This window comes from Mchenga conophoros, linkage group LG1 (assembly GCF_057382185.1).
Source record: "Mchenga conophoros isolate Kocher_MC1m ecotype Shallow Benthic linkage group LG1, M_conophoros_male_GT1.1, whole genome shotgun sequence".
NCBI classification, from domain to species: Eukaryota; Metazoa; Chordata; class Actinopteri; order Cichliformes; family Cichlidae; genus Mchenga; species Mchenga conophoros.
The window spans coordinates 31377715-31396398 of NC_140526.1; the positions used below are offsets into that span (position 1 = coordinate 31377715).

Genomic DNA, 18684 nt, shown 5'->3' on the forward strand with positions numbered 1-18684 from the left:
CTATCTCCCTACCCTGTGTTCTCAATGAAAAAAAATGAAAAACACAAATAAAAAGAAGGAAAGAGATAGGAGAGAAAAGCCCAACAATTCCCCCTGAGCAAGCACTAGGTGACAGTGGGGAGGAAAACCTCCCTTTAAATAGGAAGAAACCTCTGACAGAACCAGGCTCAGGAAGGGACAGTCAACTGCCGTGACTGGTTGGGGTGTGAGGGTGAAAAATGATGAAGAGGGAGGGGAGACCAACAGAGAGCTGATCGGAGAGGAAGGGGAGAGAAAAGGTGGAGGAAGACGAGACTACGCCTCCTCATGATCAAGTGAGAAAGCAGGAGAATCCTTCCTTTTGAAAAAGCAGAAGCGTTTTTTTTCTTCTTTTTCAGTCACTGTTCCTGGAGCGCTGAGGTTTTTTATGTCATCGATTGCTTCTGCGTTTCCCCTCTCAACTTTCTTGCATCTTTTCTACAGTTCTTCTAATTTTGCTTGTTTTTCTTCAAGCTTTTCTTTCAGTTCTTTTTTTATTTTGCCTCCTGTACTAGCTTTGCCTCGTGTCTGTATTCCTCCGTTGTACTTGGTTGTACATGTCTTCTAACTCCTGATTTCTCCAGTGCATTTTTTGAAGCGTACACTGTAGGTCTTTATGTGTTTTATCTTGTTCTTATTTCTTGTTCTCAGGTCTATAATCTGCTGCCGTACTTATCCAAATATTATTTCCCAGCCTTCATTTATAATCTAAATGTTGGGCTGTTATTGTGTATTGTTAATTTGTTGGTCTTGTCAGTTCATGAGAAATTCATTGTGCGTTTCTTCCAAGTGTTTATTTTGGGGTTCCATTTGTCTGCACTTCTCCTCTAGTTAAATGTTCTCTGCTTGCATTTGTTGAACCCTGTTCTCTAGATTGTGGTTTTCTTACTTTCAGCTAATGCCCTTCAGATGGATAATACGTCTTCTGGGGAATTTAACTGGTCACCTCAGAGAGGAGAGTCAGGGGAAACTTTTTTTTGTGGTGTTTTCTCTGAGACATGTTGGAGTCTTGATACAGTGACTGTAGAAGATCCAATTATGGATGGATGGATAGATAGGTTGCAAAGATGACCCCCTCTCCTGCCCCGCTCACACTCTGTTTCTCTCTCACACACATAACATCTTCCTGCCCTATTCAGCAATTTAACAAGTTAAACTGTATATGGACATCTTCAACTTTCCGCACTTCTTCCTGGCTGAAGAATTACAAAATATTAATAATTTTTTTAGTTGAATAAATATCTACTATGTTACCAAAATTATTTATTATTAACCGAAAACGACTAGTGTTTTGGTAACTTTTCAAATCATTCCTTTAAGAAATGATGCAATAAACCACAATGAAAAAACCTCAGTAGACATAGAATTGCATTATTGGAAAATTTTCCATAAGATATCAAAAGTGAAAGTAATTATTCTGCAGAAATACATTCCCAATCGATGTTAAAGTAATTAATATTACTGCTTCATATGTTTCAGATTGAGCTCATTTTAAGTACTCCATATTTTGTTTAATGTCCAGCATCATTTTCTATAAAACATATGCTCAACATATGCTTTAATATGCTCTTTTAGCTTTTCAGCTCCACCTTTTTGCTTTTGTTTCCATCTTTATCAGCCATATCTTCCACACTAAAACAAATTCTACAGGGTGCACAAGCGAGGTAAGGGAGGGTTGTGTTAAGAGACTTGATTGGGCAATACAGTGTAATAAAAATTACCAATGGGCTGGTGTCAGAGTGGGGCTAGTCTGTATAATAAGTTTGCGCTAGGCTCCAGTCTTGGCTTGTAAAGCTTGATTTAGACTTCTGCTGGAAAGCTACGTCCTAACCATGTCATTCAAGTCGTTGTGGTATGCATCAATCTGACATGTAGTTACATTGCTTGAGAGGTGCATATCAGGTTACGTAGAAGGTTATGGCACAGGGTTAAAATGAGTTAGAGTGTAAAATACACAGAAATTACATATAAGCAGTGCCACAATATTTTGACACCACCCTCTTTAGCATCCTTGTAATAAGACAACTTACATCCTTTTTTATTTATTCCTTCAAGGAATAAAACAACCCTGAGTTCCCTGATTGACAAAAGTACCAACACAATTTTTTTATGCTGGATTTGTTTAGACTCACAAAAATAATGGAACTGTCAATCTTATTAATCTCTGGGTCTTTTTCACAACATGACTTTTGTCCCGTCTTCCTCCCCTCAACCCTAACCTGTCACAGCAGAAGGCCGCCCCTCCCTGAGCCGGGTTCTGCCAGAGGTTTCTTCCCACTGTTACCAAGTGCTTTCTCATTGGGGACCGTCTGATTGTTTTTTTTTTTTTTTTTTTTTTTTTGTGTGTGTGTGTGTGTGTGTGTGTGTGTGTGTGTGTGTGTGTGTGTGTATTATTGTAGTGTTTTTACTTTGGGGTGACTGTTATTATGATTTGGTGATATTTAAATGAAAGTTAATCAAATCGAATTTAATTGAAATTGCTCTATATTTCACATATTGTGGAAGTTCAAGCACCAGAATTTGTGCAAGTCCATCGCTAAAAACAGTAATGCATTACACAATGACTGTATAAAATAATCAAAATACTTTATTAATCCATGATAACAAAGTAATGTGGTCACAGCTGGTCCCAGACAGTAATAACTGTAACTGACTAAATTTAATTAAATATTACTAAGTTACAAAATCTAATAAAATACTTCTAATATACGTAAATAGGTTAATTATAAATATCCCAGTATATAGCACAAATTATATATATGGTTGATATTGAGATGCCCCTATTTTCAAACTATAAAACTTTCTTTTCTCTGTAGAGCATGTGTATAAGGGTACACAACTATAGAAGTATGTATTTGTGCATTAGATAAAGATGACCAATGACTGATTTTACAGTCAATGGTCTCATCGCTAATTAGCCAATCTCAGTGTGACCTGGAAGTGTGCGTGGTGAAGCGGGCGGTGCCGTCTTTCTACATCCGGTATGCTCGAACCTCTCACGAGCAGCGAAGGCAGACGAAGAATGGAGAGAGCCGCTCGGCTGTTCTAGCTTGAGACAACAGCAACAACGGGCAGCACAGAAAACCTCCCCATCACAGGCGGCGTTTTTTGTTGCGAAAAACGACAAGCTGTGCCCCGACTGTCTGGATTTCCCACAGCGAAGGTGAGCCTGAGGTGTTTGCTAGCCAAGCAGCATTTAGTTGCAGGCTTTTGGTTCTTGGCTAATGTTTTCGCTGCTAACGGAGCTAATTTCCTTGTTGCACTCGGTCCAGCTGTCACCTAGCCATCAGTAGGTGCTAGTTAAGGCGTTGACACCAGGCAGAGAGAGGGGCTGCTACATTTGCTGCCCTTTAAAACTACTCTGTTTTCATAATTAACATGAAAATGTCCATCCTGTGATTTTTCTCACACTATATTTTGAGCCAGTCCAACCATTGTGGCTAAGTAATGTTTGCTAACGTTAGCTTTATGGCTGATCAGTCTGGTTTGACGGTGGCGTGAAGGTAATTTTATTAAGCTGATGGTTCGTTTACCTACTACTCGACGTGACCGACACTAATGATACGGCTGGCTTTGAAACGCTGACGTGCAGCTGCCACCTCTCTTCCTTGTTTTGATTTAACCTTAGGCCTGCTGGTAAAGGATCGATCAGCCTCAGCTGCCTCTAACCAGCACTTCCTCACATAGAAAACCTAGTGCCTTGACTGCTTACTACAAGGTGAGGGATGCTCACAATAGGAAAGGTTGAACCCAGGGCCCCTGTCAGCCTGCTCGTCGTCGGCACAGTTGTAAATGTTGGACTGGATCTGGTCTGGTCGTCCCAGGTGCGCACGCTCGGGATTAAAGTCAGTTTAAATTTTACTTCTGTGTGTACCTCCAGTGTACATTTTCTTTGCTACTAGTCATATTTTAATACACGTGGACCGTCTTAAAGTAAAGTGTCTTGCTACTGAATCAATATGGGATGACTTGTGATCGGTATTTTGCAGTAAAATAACGGCGTGTCATGCTCCGTAAAGCAGCTCTGAAGGTCACATTTTATTGATATATTAGTAGTTGAACAATTGTCTAGTATAAGTCATCGTGAGAACATAATAAATGATGTGAAATAGTTTGTGTAGAGCTCAGGCTCACTGTTTGCACATCTTAGGAAGATCCACGTTTAGGCAAAGTGCAAATAGATTAGGTTTTTTTTTTAAAAACTTGTTTTCGCATCTGGAACATGTTTGTTCAAACTGGTGAATTTACAATTGCATGATACACTCTTGATGATCTTGCAGTATTTGCACAATCATTAGTTCAAACCTAAGGAAAAAAAATCACATTGCCATGCTTACAATTTATTTTTATGTGTTTATTTATTGTTGTTATTACTGTGTGAATTCTCAGAGGAGGAAGAGCATGGACTATAAAAATTCAATTCAGTTCTAGTTCATTAGAGCTGCTGCCTTTAAGGAGAGAGGCAGCAGCCTTTAGCTGGCACGGCCACAGTAGGAGTCTGCACTGTTGGCAGGCCCCCCTCTCAAGCTGATCTTTCTACTGAAGGTTAATTACTGCACTGAGAGCCTTTATGTTTCCATAAAAAATGGTTTAAAAAAAAAAAAGTCAACAGATTAGTAATTTTTAATAGATGCTAATCAGCTTGAAGCATCTTTCGGTTTCTCGTAGTATTTTGACAGGCACATTTGTGCACTGTAATCAAGGTTTTTCAAATATATTTTCAGTGCCTCCTGACTGTGATACTGAAGGAAAAGTACTCTTGAATAGTTCTGAGTGTTAAAGCTGCCTATTAACCAATTGCATGAAGTTTCCTAAGCTTTTGATTGCCAGTAAATGGTAATCCAATAAAATCTTGTGCTTCTGATTTGACTGCAGACAAATTAGTTTTTGATTCTCTCCACATTTCTATATTTCAGCGGCTCTGAAAACATGCCGTCATAATACATTACTTAGATATTTCTGCAAATGCCACATTCCTCCTTCATCATTTCTGGATTAGAACTAGAAAATAAAATGCCTCGATGCACATTTTCAGCTGAGAGAATATCAGTGATGTGACAGATATGTGAGATCAGCAACAACAACTCAACTCTGAAAGCATCTCCAGTAATATGACACATTTCCTCTTCATGCACAGTGAGCGTCATTCAGAGTTGTAAAGATTTAGGATATCCCCATTGTGGAGACAGTCTGCCCTACCTGAACAGAGTAGCATTTAAGTATTCAAAATATGCAAAGGTTTAAGTACATTAAATGGATCGTTTGTAAGTCTCGCATCCTGAGATTTAGTTTAGTGGTTACAAAGTGACTGCAGTTATTTATTTTCAGCTAAAAAGGAAGTGGCAAATCTAATTTGTACATTGGTGTTTAAGAATCCAAAATATTTATGAGGTTTTTTAAATTTTCTTATTGAACCCAATAATTAGAGCAGAATAATTACAATATTGACAGCTTTAATGCAGTCTAATGAAATGCCATTGTGCAAATGAGCACATCATAAAACATAGGCTGTGCCATGACAAAGTCAATACCCTCATAAGGAGGGAGGCTGCATTTACTGCTAATCTGTTCTAGTGCAGGATAAAACTAAATATAGCATCCGCTGGAGTTTGGCCATCTGGTCAAAAAATAGTACTGATTGATGATCAATCAAAATCATAATTTTCTCAATATATGTAGTTGAACTCATATCATATGATTAGCATCAAGTGTCCTCTCAGATGTTCAGACTACATCTTGAGCTTCTTTTGACATGTTACATTAGACCTTTCGCCACTATTCTGTTTACGAAAGAAGTTGTACATTAGGTCCAGAGGGACATTGAGTCCACTGTTAATGTGTTTCTCCAAGCTTATCAAGTCAGTCAGTCAGGGTGTTGGGATGATCCATGTACCCAAGCAGCAAGACAGGCCACTACATGACTGTTTCAGCTGTGTGGTGTCAGGTATAACTCTCTATCCATTGTGGTAGTAAATATTTAGCATAGTGTGCTGTTTTTCCTTTTCTTGGCTTACTCTCGCCATAATGTGAATTAGTGTGACATTGCCTCAGTGCGTCATGCTATCTACAGAGATGTTGCAAGTGTATGGGTTTATGTTTTTATTAAGGATTTTACTTATGATTATAGACATGTGAATGCCCCATCTCAATAACTATGGAAATTAAGGCTCATTTCATTAGGTAGGTGGTTCAAAGTAACCACCTGATTTGTTTCAAGATGGATGCTGAGTTCCTAAATTTGCTTAATGATTTAAATAAAATAATAAAAAAAAAGTATTTTTAGCATCCAATAACTGAGAACAAAATATTTGGGGTAATTGATTACTTATTTTGCATTCATTTATGATAAGGAGCTGTTTTTGTTTTACTCTTTTGTGCTACAAATCAATTGCACCCCCCTTCCTTTTTTTCAGTGGTTTGCTGACTAAAAGCTCATGCTCCCTAATTTAGCTCTAGCTGAAATTACTGAAAGAGAGCCGCCTGTTAACCAGCTCCAGCTACAGGAAGAAAACCTTACAGGGTTTTTAGAGCTAAACCTGTGTGTTGAAGGCTGCCGCCTACCTTGGTCTCAGGATCAGTCAGGGCCTAACAACCTGGCAGGTGACGGTACTATGATGCAACATTAGTGGCTTAGTGATACAGCTTTTGGGTTTACCCTGGTTTTTCACTGTTTGCCTCCTAGCCTGATCTTTTACTTGAGATAAGCGATTAACAGCTAAGAAGTCTCAGTTCTCCAGAACATGGTGTCACCACAAATTGATGATATCACAGACCACCTCCTTGCGCAGATAGAAAGGTTTTTGATAAGTCTTTGTCTTCAGTAGCGCTTCAGTAAGAAATATTGATTCTTAGGAGTGACCTGCTTTTTTTCTTTTAGGCCTAAAACATTTAAATAATTTTGTACTGTATGCCTTAAATTAATGACCCTAATGCCGGACACCGATCTGTACTTATTAACCTTATATTAAATTCTCATGTAGACTAAGCTTACATTTGAATTATAACTATTCTTGAATTGCTCTTAGACTGTTAAACACCATAAAGGCTGCAGATGAAAGAGTGAGGCTAAAGATTAATTGAATGGAATAACAATTGTAATCCGACTGCTTCTTCTATAATAATTAAAGAGATCTAATGTTGATAAGTGTGATAACTTACAGTCTTTATTTTTGCCAGGTTTCCTTCCTGGTTTCAGATAGTCCAAATTTATTGATGTCGTAGATGTTTTCAATTCAGAGCAAAGCTTAACGCCCCCATGTTCATACATTGCCTTTAATGTTAAACTACTCCTTTCATGTGCACTTGGTCCCCTGCTTTGGGGCAATAGTTGTATTGTTTTCAAATGGTTCTCTGCCCAGAACCATGTGTTTAAGTTCTTAATTATTATTGTTTTAATTATAGAATTTTATTTTCCTGTGTAAAATTATTTGCTGCTTTTCATTAGAATTATCAATGTTTCTGATTGGTCATACTCAGCAATACCACTTTAAAAGAATGTGTTTCATATTAGACTTGGAACCTCTGTGTTTACTTATCCAGTTTTGCGTTTGTGTGATCACAAGGCCTGACTGTTGATGTTGGGGTAAAGCTACGTAGAGTGAATGATTTTTGGTTATTTGCTTGCTAGCTACTTTAGGGCAAGACCCTATGGTCTACACCCTAGACAAGTCGCCAGTATTTATTATTTGAATGATATCTTACATTTAAAAAATCTATTGCAACAAGACACATTTATGCTAAAATAGAGAAGCAAAATGCTGATGTGAAAGTCATGACAGGGAAGCTTTTATACACCTTGGTTTTGTTCTTCTCTCTTCATCTTAAGAGATTTTTAAAAAGCAACGAAAACCCCCCCAGTAGCTTTGTCATTGAAAACTCCTTTAGGCCTACTTTTTACTGTACAAAGATCAGGAATCAACAAGGTCATTGATGAAGAACCTAACCTGTAAACAGAATTGATAATGGCCCTGCTACCAATAAAAGCTTATCAATACCTGTAACAAAAGGTCTGACTTTCCCACACAGGCTGCCCCGCATCGGCTAACCAAACAACTGAGTGCTAATTGTTAGCAATATCAGATCTTCACATACAGTAGCCCATCTCTACTAGCCACTGTGAAACTGTAGTATGTTTATTATGGATGTAATTAGAGCTGGGCGATAGAACGATAACGATATGTATCGCGATATAACTTTTACTCGATAGAGAAATTAAGCTATCGCGATAGACCTCGCCGCTCTTGTCCTCTTAAAAAAAAAAATAAAATAAAATAAAAAAAAAGGTCAGCCGATCCAAATTCAGTAGCGCAGAGCCGAACCAATCACAGCCGCAGCGTCACGTCGCGTGACTTGCTACGCACAGCACAAGTGCCAAGCCGCACGTGTGTTTGTTTGGGAAGCAGCCAGCGGGTAATGGAGCCAGCGCATAATGGAGGAAATGAGTGTCCCGACTAGAAAAATCAACCGAGCGTGACCGAAGAGAAAACAGATGATGGTTCCAATGCCGGAGAGATTGTCGAACGGAAGAGCCATAGAAGTTCCGTAGTGTGAAGGTATTTCGGCTATTTCAAGTCTGACAAAAAACAGAGTAGCATGCACTGTAAATTGTGCTGAAAGCAAGTCTGGAAATACAATAAACTGGTGCATGCGTCACACTGTGCGCCACGTTATTGTTTCGGTGAAATGAATTTCTACAATACTGTTACTGTTAATTCTACTCTCTGCAGTGTTTAAATGCTTACATATACACACAGTTACTGTCCCTCCACACATACGACTCGGTTCTGCTTCTATGCCGCAGCTTTGTTTACTTTTTCCCACCGAGGCTTCTAGACTTCTGATTGGCCAACATTTCTGCACGGTTAGGAATCTAGCGCCACCTGCTGCTTTGGCATGTTCATAGCAGCGTTTTCCTTCATTTCTGCCTTTATGTGTGGACGGGATTATTTTTTTTAAAACGAAAACAGAAAATCTCAGTTTTCAAAAATACCCGTGTACGTGTGGACGTAGCCTCAGTCTCTGACTGGAAGCGCTAATTCGTCATTCGGCTTTTGTCAGACTAAAGTAACTGTTAAAACTGTTTGAAAAGCTCAGCTATACAACAAGGAGAGATTGAGAATTTCCTTTTAGTTCTCAGTTTATTTGATATTGACAAAAGTTAGTCAGTTTTGTCTGTTCTTCTGTAAAACAAACTAAGATTTATTTTTAGAATTAATATTTTGTTTCTAAGTGGAATTGACAATTTAGTCTGTTTCATTTGTTCTATTTTGAAACTTAAACGCTTTAGCGGCTGCCTTTTGTGTAGTTTGCAATATTTGCCTTTATTTATCTGAAAAAGTCTCATGTTCCTTAAGTACATCTACCCTGTTGAACTTATTATGGGAAATAAATATTTAAAAACAAGCTGCTGATTATTTCACATTTTACTTGTGAGCAACGGCACATTTAAATCTTACAAATATAGTTATTTGGCTTATATCGTGATAGATATCGTTATCACCTGAAATGAAAAAAACATATCGTGATATGAAAAAATCTCATATCGCCCAGCTCTAGATGTAATATATACATCCATAATATTACATGTACACTGTAGTTCAGTAGTTCTCTCATCTTGCCAGAAATGTTGCGTTTGGGAAACAAGAATCAGTTCTCATTAAGAGTGTTTCAGATTTGACTGGTGTCTGTTAGTCACCTAGGTCTGAAAATATCTGTTCCTTTTATTGATCTCTGCCAAGAACCATGAGGCACGAGACAGTAACTATTGTAGACAGGAGATTTCTTTTTCATTCATTCATTTATGTATTTATTTAGAAGAATACATTTGAAGAAGCACCAGCAACCTATACTTTTTTTGTTTATTTTCAATACATGACATCTTTGACTGCTACAGTTCAATCAGTAATCTGGGATTTGATATTATAAACTCCTTTCCTTTCATCTATTTCTAAGAAGTACATTTACTTTTATAGGATGCCAGAAGGTGTGTATCCTCAAACATAGCTTCATTTATCAGTAGACACTGTGCCTCCAGCGGGATAAAGGTAGGGGATTCCCATCCTTACATCACAACTAAAGACTCCGTTTATTCAGACCGCAGGTCTTCACAGTGGTTGATTCTCCACAGTATCCCACAATCCAGTAGATTCCCTAAATTTGTTCTCGTCTTTATTAATTAGGGATTGACTAAAATTCATCTACACAGATTGAATGTGTCCAGTGTAATAAAAAGATTTATTTTGTATGTCCTTTTAGACCCATAAGAGATACCTTTGTAATAATGTGACCTATTCCTCTTCAGCTATTTTTTCCTTTAATCAGGAAAAACACATGCAGTACAGTTAATAAACCAAACTAAATGCTAATTATTACAGTATTTAGTGCTGTGCATCTTTGCTGTTAAAGATTGAATGTCTTTTTTGCAGCGTGAATTATTTTTGTGCCTTTGATGTTTCTACATGGTAATCCTCAGGTTAGGCATGCCAGGGCATGTTTATAGCATAGATGATTTATGGTAGTCTAGTGCACCTGGCTAAAATAAATTATACATTTATAAAACAGACCACATTTATGTTTTATCTCCAAAAAAATGAAACAAAAGGAAAGAAAAAAACTAACAAACTTACTCAGTTAGGATCAAATTATGTTCAAGTTTCATACAGAGCGCTGTCCTCTTGACTGACAGACTGATGAGATCAGCTCAAGTTGGTTTCATCAGTGTAACGTGTATTATTGTATCACCAGTGTGTGAATGTGTGTGTGAATGGGTGGATGACTGGATATGTAAAGCGCTTTGGGGTCCGTAGGGACTAGTAAAGTGCTATATAAATACAGGCCATTTACCATTTATTCACATAGCCACCCATGTCTTTGAATTCAAATGTTGTTATGTGGTTAATTTTTGTAGATGTTATATTTTCTGGAAATTTAGTTTTGAAACCTTCATATAAACTGACTAAAAATAAGCGAAAATATGGCTCTCTTACTTGGACAGCATGCTATACTTGAATACAGTTTAGCTTACTGTAATTGAAGCTTGGTATAAAAGGTTTGAATGGTCAAAGGTCAGTTTAGCTCAGGCTAGTTTTGTAGTTATCTGTGATTTTACGTAAAGTAGTAAAGTGCAGCTGTTTTCGCGTGAACACACACTCTGTATATAAAAGATGGACCTACCCCCATCAACTGTTGTGAAATCCTGACTTAAATACTTAGGATTTAGTTAACATTTTGTAATACTATTGTTCATGGAGCCAGAAGTGGCCATATGCGGATGCAAAATGGATTGACAGACACCAGCGAATTAGTGATAATTATAGACAGAAATTAAATACTACAGTTTAGTTCAACTAAACTGGAGTTACAAACATTTTGTGCAGTTAACAATAAAGGAAAATGTATTATCTGTTAGATCATTTCATTACAAACACTGTAAAAGTGAGCAACATAACAGATGCAGTTGAGAGGTACAGCTAAGTAGCTCGAATTAGCTTAGCTGGTGTAAACCCTGGTGCATGCTGGGTTAGTGAGGCCTAAAAATGCTTATTTGCACAATGGAAGCTGCTCACCATTGGGCCTTGCTGCAAGCTTGTTTTATAGCTATGTTGCGCCGTTCCTGGTTTTATGTAATAGTAACACTGCACAGTTGCCCTTGAGAGCAAACTAGCTGTCTTTGATGCTGAGATCTGTGCAGGCAACACTGAGCGTGAGTCATCCAGAAGCCCACACACAAATACTTTCAGCAGCAGTTTTTCCATGCTCAGGAATTACAGCATTGTCATGAAAACAGTAGTAGCTGATGTTTTTCCTCAAAACACGAAAAGTTGTTTTCAGTATTGAAGAGGTATTTTGAGTAAATAATTAGCAGAATAGTCAATCGGCCTAATTAACAGGCAACGTTTTGTCGTGCTTCAGCAGTGTTATAATTTGTTGAGAATGGTTAACAGGATTTTCCCAAGAGGCCTGCAGTTGATAAAAAGCACATGCCATAAGTAATTGTTCAATGCATATTAACTGCTTTTTTTTTCTTCTGAATTCTCATAATTTAATGTAATCATGTAAGGAAAGAAGTTAAAACCAAAAAGGATTCTACTGAGTGCTCAAAACAATCGGATCAGTGTCCATAAAATTGAGCTTCGGTGCCCTTGCAAGCCAACATGGCTTTATATAATTGTTTACATAATATTCTCCTCTGACTTTGTCTGGCGGGGTTTAGCTGTGGGTAGTGAGATGCCTTCAGAAACACAAACTATGACTTAAGGTTTTTGTGTTGATGCTCAAACTACCTGCTGTGTTTTCTATGACCACTGTGACCTGATTACTATCTCTTCACCCAGCAGCCTGTTAGAGTGAGCCATTTGTCCTTGTTTAGCACTGTGTACTTGTAAACACAGTTTTTTTTTTTTTTTTTTTTTTTTTTTTTTGTTTTTTTGTTTTTTCCTTTTCTCTTTTTTAACAGCCTGTAAACGACTTTCAAAGAGAGTTAAACCTGGTCTCTTATGGGGAAGTTAGATTATGTGTTGTTGTTGTTGTTGTTGTTGAGGAATCACTATCAGTGAAATTTTATGACCTAACATGTAGTCTGGATTTTTCATTTTGTCATTAAAAAACCTTTTGTATTATAACCCCATGAAGTAAAGTGTGATTTTTTTTTTTCTCTCTTTTTTTTTTTTTTTTCTTTTTTAGATTTTTCATCTAATAATAGCAGTAGAGAAAACATAAAAAATTAATATCTAACACCTAAACATTTGAGTTTCATTTTCTGGTTCATTTTAATCTGTGATCATCTGTATTCTTTTTGATGCAATGAGGTTTTTAAGAGTTTAATCAGGGTAAAATGTTCTTTATTAAAGGGTAATATCTTAAGTATTGCCATATGTTGTTTGTTACAGGTCTTTCACCTTCTCCTTCCTGTGACAAATGTTGAGGCCTAACATCTCTTAGAGGTGAGGGTGAGGACAGGTCGGAGTGTCGGTCAGCTGCATCAAGTTTTGTCCCATGAGAGTGACTGTACCATCCAGGCACCTCCAGTGACCAGGGCTGTGGCTGTGGTGGGCCCGGCCCAGGAGGCCTTTTTGTACATCACTCCAGGCTCCTGCTGACCTGTGCTGCTCTCACCATGGATCAGCAAAGAGACAAGTATGGCGACCGACAAAGGAGCGCTAAAGTGTCCCAGGGAGGCCGCAGCGGACACCCGTCGCGGCCATCTGGCTCCTCCAGCTCCTCTGGGGTTCTCATGGTGGGGCCAAATTTTCGTGTGGGCAAGAAGATCGGTTGTGGAAACTTTGGCGAATTGAAGCTTGGTAAGCTGAATCTCAATCAGATGTTAAAATATTTATGCAGGACATGATTTGCTAGCAGACATAGCAGACATGGATGCTGCAAAGGTTGCTGGAAGTATGTCATCTAATCTATTACAGAGTTATCTTTTCTCTAAAATAGTGTAATTTATTTTTAAAACATCTGAACCATGCTTTTGCTCTCCTGTCTTATTCCAGGAAAAAATCTCTACACAAATGAGTATGTAGCTATTAAACTGGTAAGTGCACTCTTGCTTTTATTGCTTGACTTCTCACATCTGCAGATGATTTTTAGAATCAATTTTAATGCTAAAGTCATTACTTTTAAAGCGCTTCATTATGTGAAAAAGGTCCAATACGGAAATTAGTAATAGTAGGATCAGAAATGTTGGTACAGAAAACATTGAAAGCATGGTTTGCTTTATTGTAATTGCTTGAATATAACAGTCTGAACTAGATGATTAGCACATTGAAAACAGAATAAAACAGATGCTTACTGTTAGTCTTTCCTCCGTGTTCAGTATTAGGTGTTGATATTAAAGTGATTTTCAGATGGGCTATTTTGACTGCAATTTGCAGTGGTGCAATCGTAGTGTTGTAACTGTTCTTGAGGAGAAATGTGAGTGAGGTGTAGATGCTCAGCTAGGCGTGTCTCTCCAGCGGCTGCTGGACTGGAAATCATGGCTCCTGACTCATGCCCTTATTATTGCTCACCAGAGAGTTGTAATTTGCTACAGAATCAACGTATTAAGCTTACCAACCAAATGGCTTTTAGCTACTCGCTCTATTGTATGGTGTGCTGACACTTGAGCTGGAAAAAAAAAAAAAAAAAGAAGTTTCAATTTAAAGTGTGTTGAGTTTGAAAGTTCAGAACAGTTAACTGGAAATAAAGTTTAGAATTTGGGGGCACAGCAAAGTGACTGTTTTAGGTATATTTTTAAGTATATTCAAACTATTTTTCTTTAGCTCAAATGTGATGTTTTGTTGAAGTGTTGCTCTGAATATTGACCCATACACAAACATTTGCAAGGTGAAATTCATAGCATTAAAACTGCATTTATTCCAGTGTTTATGTCCGATTTATTGAACACTGGTCTGATGTGTTTACCATTCAGGAACCAGTGAAGTCGAGGGCACCACAGCTGCATTTAGAGTACCGGTTCTACAAAACACTTGGAACTGCAGGTAAGGTCACAGATTTGTTTTCTACTCCCGTCTGGTGGTTTTATGTGACTTCATGATAGTGATTTGACTGTTTTGGAAGATCGGCCTAAAGATTGCATCATTTCCACAACAAGTGATTACTCTTCTCAGGTTACATATTGAAATTAAGCTGACTTTAATCTCCGGGAGTGTGTATATGACTGGATGAATGCCTACGTGCATAGAAAGCATGTTGAACAGTGACCTTGGGTGAAAATAGTATTGCCACAGGTGCAGTTCACTATGAAAGGTGGTTTCTATTTTCACTTCCATTGGGCTGCTTTGCTTCTGTTTTGGCAGTGAGTGCCAGAGTCTGTGCTGTGCTTTGGACCTATAATGCTTCATTAGGTGGCAAGAACTTGTTTAGAGATTCAGGTTGAAACAGAAAAATAATTTTTGTATTTTGCTGTGATCAGTTCAGGCACATGAGCCTGAACGAACCTTGCTTCTGAAGTCGCAAAACTCAACTCTATATGGACGTCTTCAGGTTTTGGGCAAGTTGTTGAAGCACAGAGAGTGTAACACAATGTTTCCCACTCAGGATTACTGTAGCCCTTTCAACTGGCTCAAGGGCTTGGCTCAGTTCATTAGTCAGGTTCTACTGTTTAGGCTTCAGATCAAGATAGTGTTGTTTTCCTCGTGGAACCACTGCTGGGTCAGACAGTGCAGTAGTCACAAGCCATCTTTGTTCCAGAAGCCTGGGTAACCTGATAAATACTATTCTAGTGAATACTTACATCTTGAAGCATGTGCTGTGGTGTGCTCATTTGCAGCTGCTTATCCTTTAGCTCAGTGAATGCCGTCTAATTGCTGATGCCCGTCCATGCTTTTCTACCAAAATCTTTACAGCTGCTACAACATTAGCACCATTGTCATGGACAACAGCTTTTTCTTTCTGTGGTGGAATGTCGAAGTTGACAAGACCGTCCTCAAGCCATTCTCCAATAGGGCTGTTCGATATAACGATATATATCGGATGACGGTATAAAAACGTCTATAGTTTCCTATGACGCTACCGTTTGTTTCATGGTGTCGTAAAATAAACTGTTTACGGCAATATTTTTTTCATTGTTTTGATGGTCACTGTAGCGGCTATATTAATTTCGTAAAGTTCTCTTTTCTCTTATATTTAATATAACCACTCTACGGACCGACAAGCGCGTGTTGTTAGCAACAACGACGGTAAAACCATCGCGTGGCTCCGCTGTCCGCTTGTTTGTTTTCCCACATAAACCTTTCACAATAAAGCTCAAGATCCTGTTGAGACTTTGCATACTCTTTCACGTGATTCTTTATTTTGAAGAGAGTTTATGGATGAGAAGCAAAAAAGAGCCGTCAGGTGCTAAAAAATAAACCTTAGACTCAAACTTTGAAAGAAAATGGTGGCCGTTACAACTTATGTCTAAAAATGTATCGTTTCATGCATGGGTTAAAACACTGGACTCCATGTAAAGGACGCCCAGCTGGAAACACTTCACGCAAGTTGCCCGAGATTCACAGAATTTACATAAAATGTTACATTTTTGTGATTTATATCGTTGCCAGGACGATAAATGTCTTATATCGGGATATGAGATTTTGGTCATATCACACAGCCCTAATCTCCAATATATGCAGCGTGTGTTCTCGTCAGAAGCATTGTTATCAGTCTGCGGGTCTCTATTCACCAATCCTTACGAATAATGTGAAACATCACCCCTCGATACGCCTCTGTAGCGAGGCTCAAGCTAGGGAGTGCAAGGAGTGCAAGGCTCAGTCTCCTGCAAGCTTAAATTATGGTCTCACAGAAGTGTCAGTTAGGGGTTAACACCCACCACAAACGTATTCTAGTGCAGTCCTCCAAAATCTCTGCTGCATGTCCTAATCAATCAGGATTTGACTGACCTAATCGTCAGACGAGTTGGCTCAAATAGGGAATGGAGTGACAGTGGGAGAAGCTTGGGGGAAAAAATAAATCAAAGATCAGAAATACGTTGTTTTAAAGCTCTTTGTATGTTGTAACTTTGCTCTTCTCTGTGGCTGGCTGATGGACCATCAACAGCATGAGTAAGAGTAGCCCACAGACTGGCTGTATGACAACAAACCCTCTGTGCTGGTGGACTGTCAGTCCATAATTGCCTGCGAATTGCCTTTGCCCTACCCCTGCTCAAGTGTGAAACAAGCATAAAGGGCAGTTTTTTTTGTTTTTTGACCTCTTCATAGTTTACTTTCAGGAAGTAAGTTCTTGAAGTAACTGTGTACCTGGGAATGAAAGTGGAAATTATATTCAGAAGCCCTTTGTCTTCCACCATTGAGTGTTCAAAATGCAAGTCAGCAGCATGCTCAGCTGAACATGGTGCAGCTGTCTGAACAAAGTTTTTTGCATACAACTCTGTGACTTACTGAAAAGGACAGTAACAAATAATTCATTGTCCAACAGTGGCTTAGTTTTACTGGTATAGTATATTTTTACTGGCATCAGAAGAAGTTTAGCTTTTTCTTTTGTTTGAAATGGTCTCAAACTAGTCTTCATCTTTGTCTTGTTCCACTATTTTATTCTTTCTCCATCACACCATTAATCATGATATAATTTTGAGGCTATATTTTTTTAATATATTTATATATATTATCAAGTCTTATATATTTCGTTTTTTTTTTTTTTTTCCCTTTTTTCTAAGTAGCTTGTGCAGTTGAAAACTGAAAACGCTTGCATTGTTTGATTAAGCTGACATGGTGAATTTTTAGCAATGAGTTGGTTATTTACATATTTGGCAAAGCAGCATAACATTCATTCAGACATGTACTTTCAAAAATCTGGCCAGTCTAAGTCTCAATCTTTGCACTTGCTTTTTGGCCTGTCTTGATGTTTCATAGGGAAATGTGAATCTTAAGGTTGTAAATGTTCTCCTATTGTAACCAGTTAGACCAGTTAGTCATGGACTTAACTTAAAAAAAAAAACTTCAAGGAACTAAAAAAAACCCCAATTACCCCGCAGCCCAAAACACAAAAATATTATTATTATTATTATTATTATTATTGTTATTCACTCATAATGCCTACAATTTGTCCCTTGCACCGTTTGATTTGTAGTGTGAAACAGTGATTTTAGTTTTAATGGTACCCACACTGCCAGCCATTTTTATTTTTCCAGATTATCCAGATGCCCAACAAATCTTATTATCTAGCTTTCAGAATGAAATGCAAAGCAATAACTGACAACTTCTCGGTTTGTCATAAAAGATTAGTCAGGATTTGCTGACGCATCACTGTTACAGCAACCACTAGCAAGAATGTTGGCAGGATCAAATGAGCACCACAGAGAATGAAATTAAGTCATTTTTTAAGTGTTGGTACTAAAGGAAATGGGTGTGAAGGCTAGAAACAATGGAACTATGGAAAAATCTTTTTTTTTAAAACAGTATCCACAGTTGTCTTGGTAAAATGGGTACAATAATAATGGATACATATCAGATATATTGACCCAAACGAGCTTTTGAGGTCATTTTGTTTTTGTTTGGTTTTAATTTGTTACCTAATGTGCTCTTTAAAACATAGAGATGTTACAGTGTTTAGGGATGACCCCAGTAACAGTTTGTCATGGAAAATAAAAGCCTTTTTTTGTGTCGTGGGTGATCTTTGATGTGCTTTTTTGGAGCTCTACATGCATATGTGATAACCCGACAGGGAGTATAATGGCTATTGTTTTGCAAAGGCAAGGGCTGGAAAAGGCCAACTGTGCGGAAACTCATTAAATATTTAGAGAGTGGGTCTGCCTCTCTTAGTACTAACCTGCCTCTGTCCTCTTCTTCCAGATGGGATAACGTGACCTCATTTCTTCTTGGCTGTGTACTGTGCTACATTCCTCTCAGCCAATGTGGTTATCACAATGTCTGCATGATGGGGTCTTTATGAATTAATGTGGTTTGACTCAGCTGCTCTGTCAGGTGTTGTTATCTGATGCATAAACAACTATCGCTGGATATTAATGAGGATGATTCAATTAAAAATCAAGCATCATCTTGCAGTTAATATTTGCCATCGCAATCAGGGGTGCATCATCGCTTTGGTTTTACAAGCCAGTGAGATTATGACACAGCATTGTGAGGAGGGCAAAAATGTTTCTAAGAGCGTGAGGGTTTGTTCAGGGGTGGGTGGAGATTGTTGAGCTGTTAAAGGTATTGGCAGGCA

At 38.1% G+C, this 18684-nt stretch overlaps 1 protein-coding gene across 6 annotated transcripts in view; it reads left to right on the plus strand.

The window, feature by feature from the left end:
- Positions 1-3009: 3009 nt before the first annotated feature.
- Positions 3010-18684, plus strand: part of csnk1g1 (casein kinase 1, gamma 1) — a 39195-nt gene continuing 23520 nt past the window's right edge. For all 6 annotated transcript variants that reach the window (XM_085275064.1, XM_085275081.1, XM_085275089.1 and 3 more), the window contains exons 1-4: positions 3010-3181; positions 12906-13316; positions 13512-13552; positions 14429-14498. In XM_085275064.1, the coding sequence (XP_085131190.1) occupies positions 13133-13316; positions 13512-13552; positions 14429-14498 (295 nt within the window). In that variant the 5' untranslated portion in view covers positions 3010-3181; positions 12906-13132. The remainder of the gene's footprint in view (positions 3182-12905; positions 13317-13511; positions 13553-14428; positions 14499-18684) is intronic.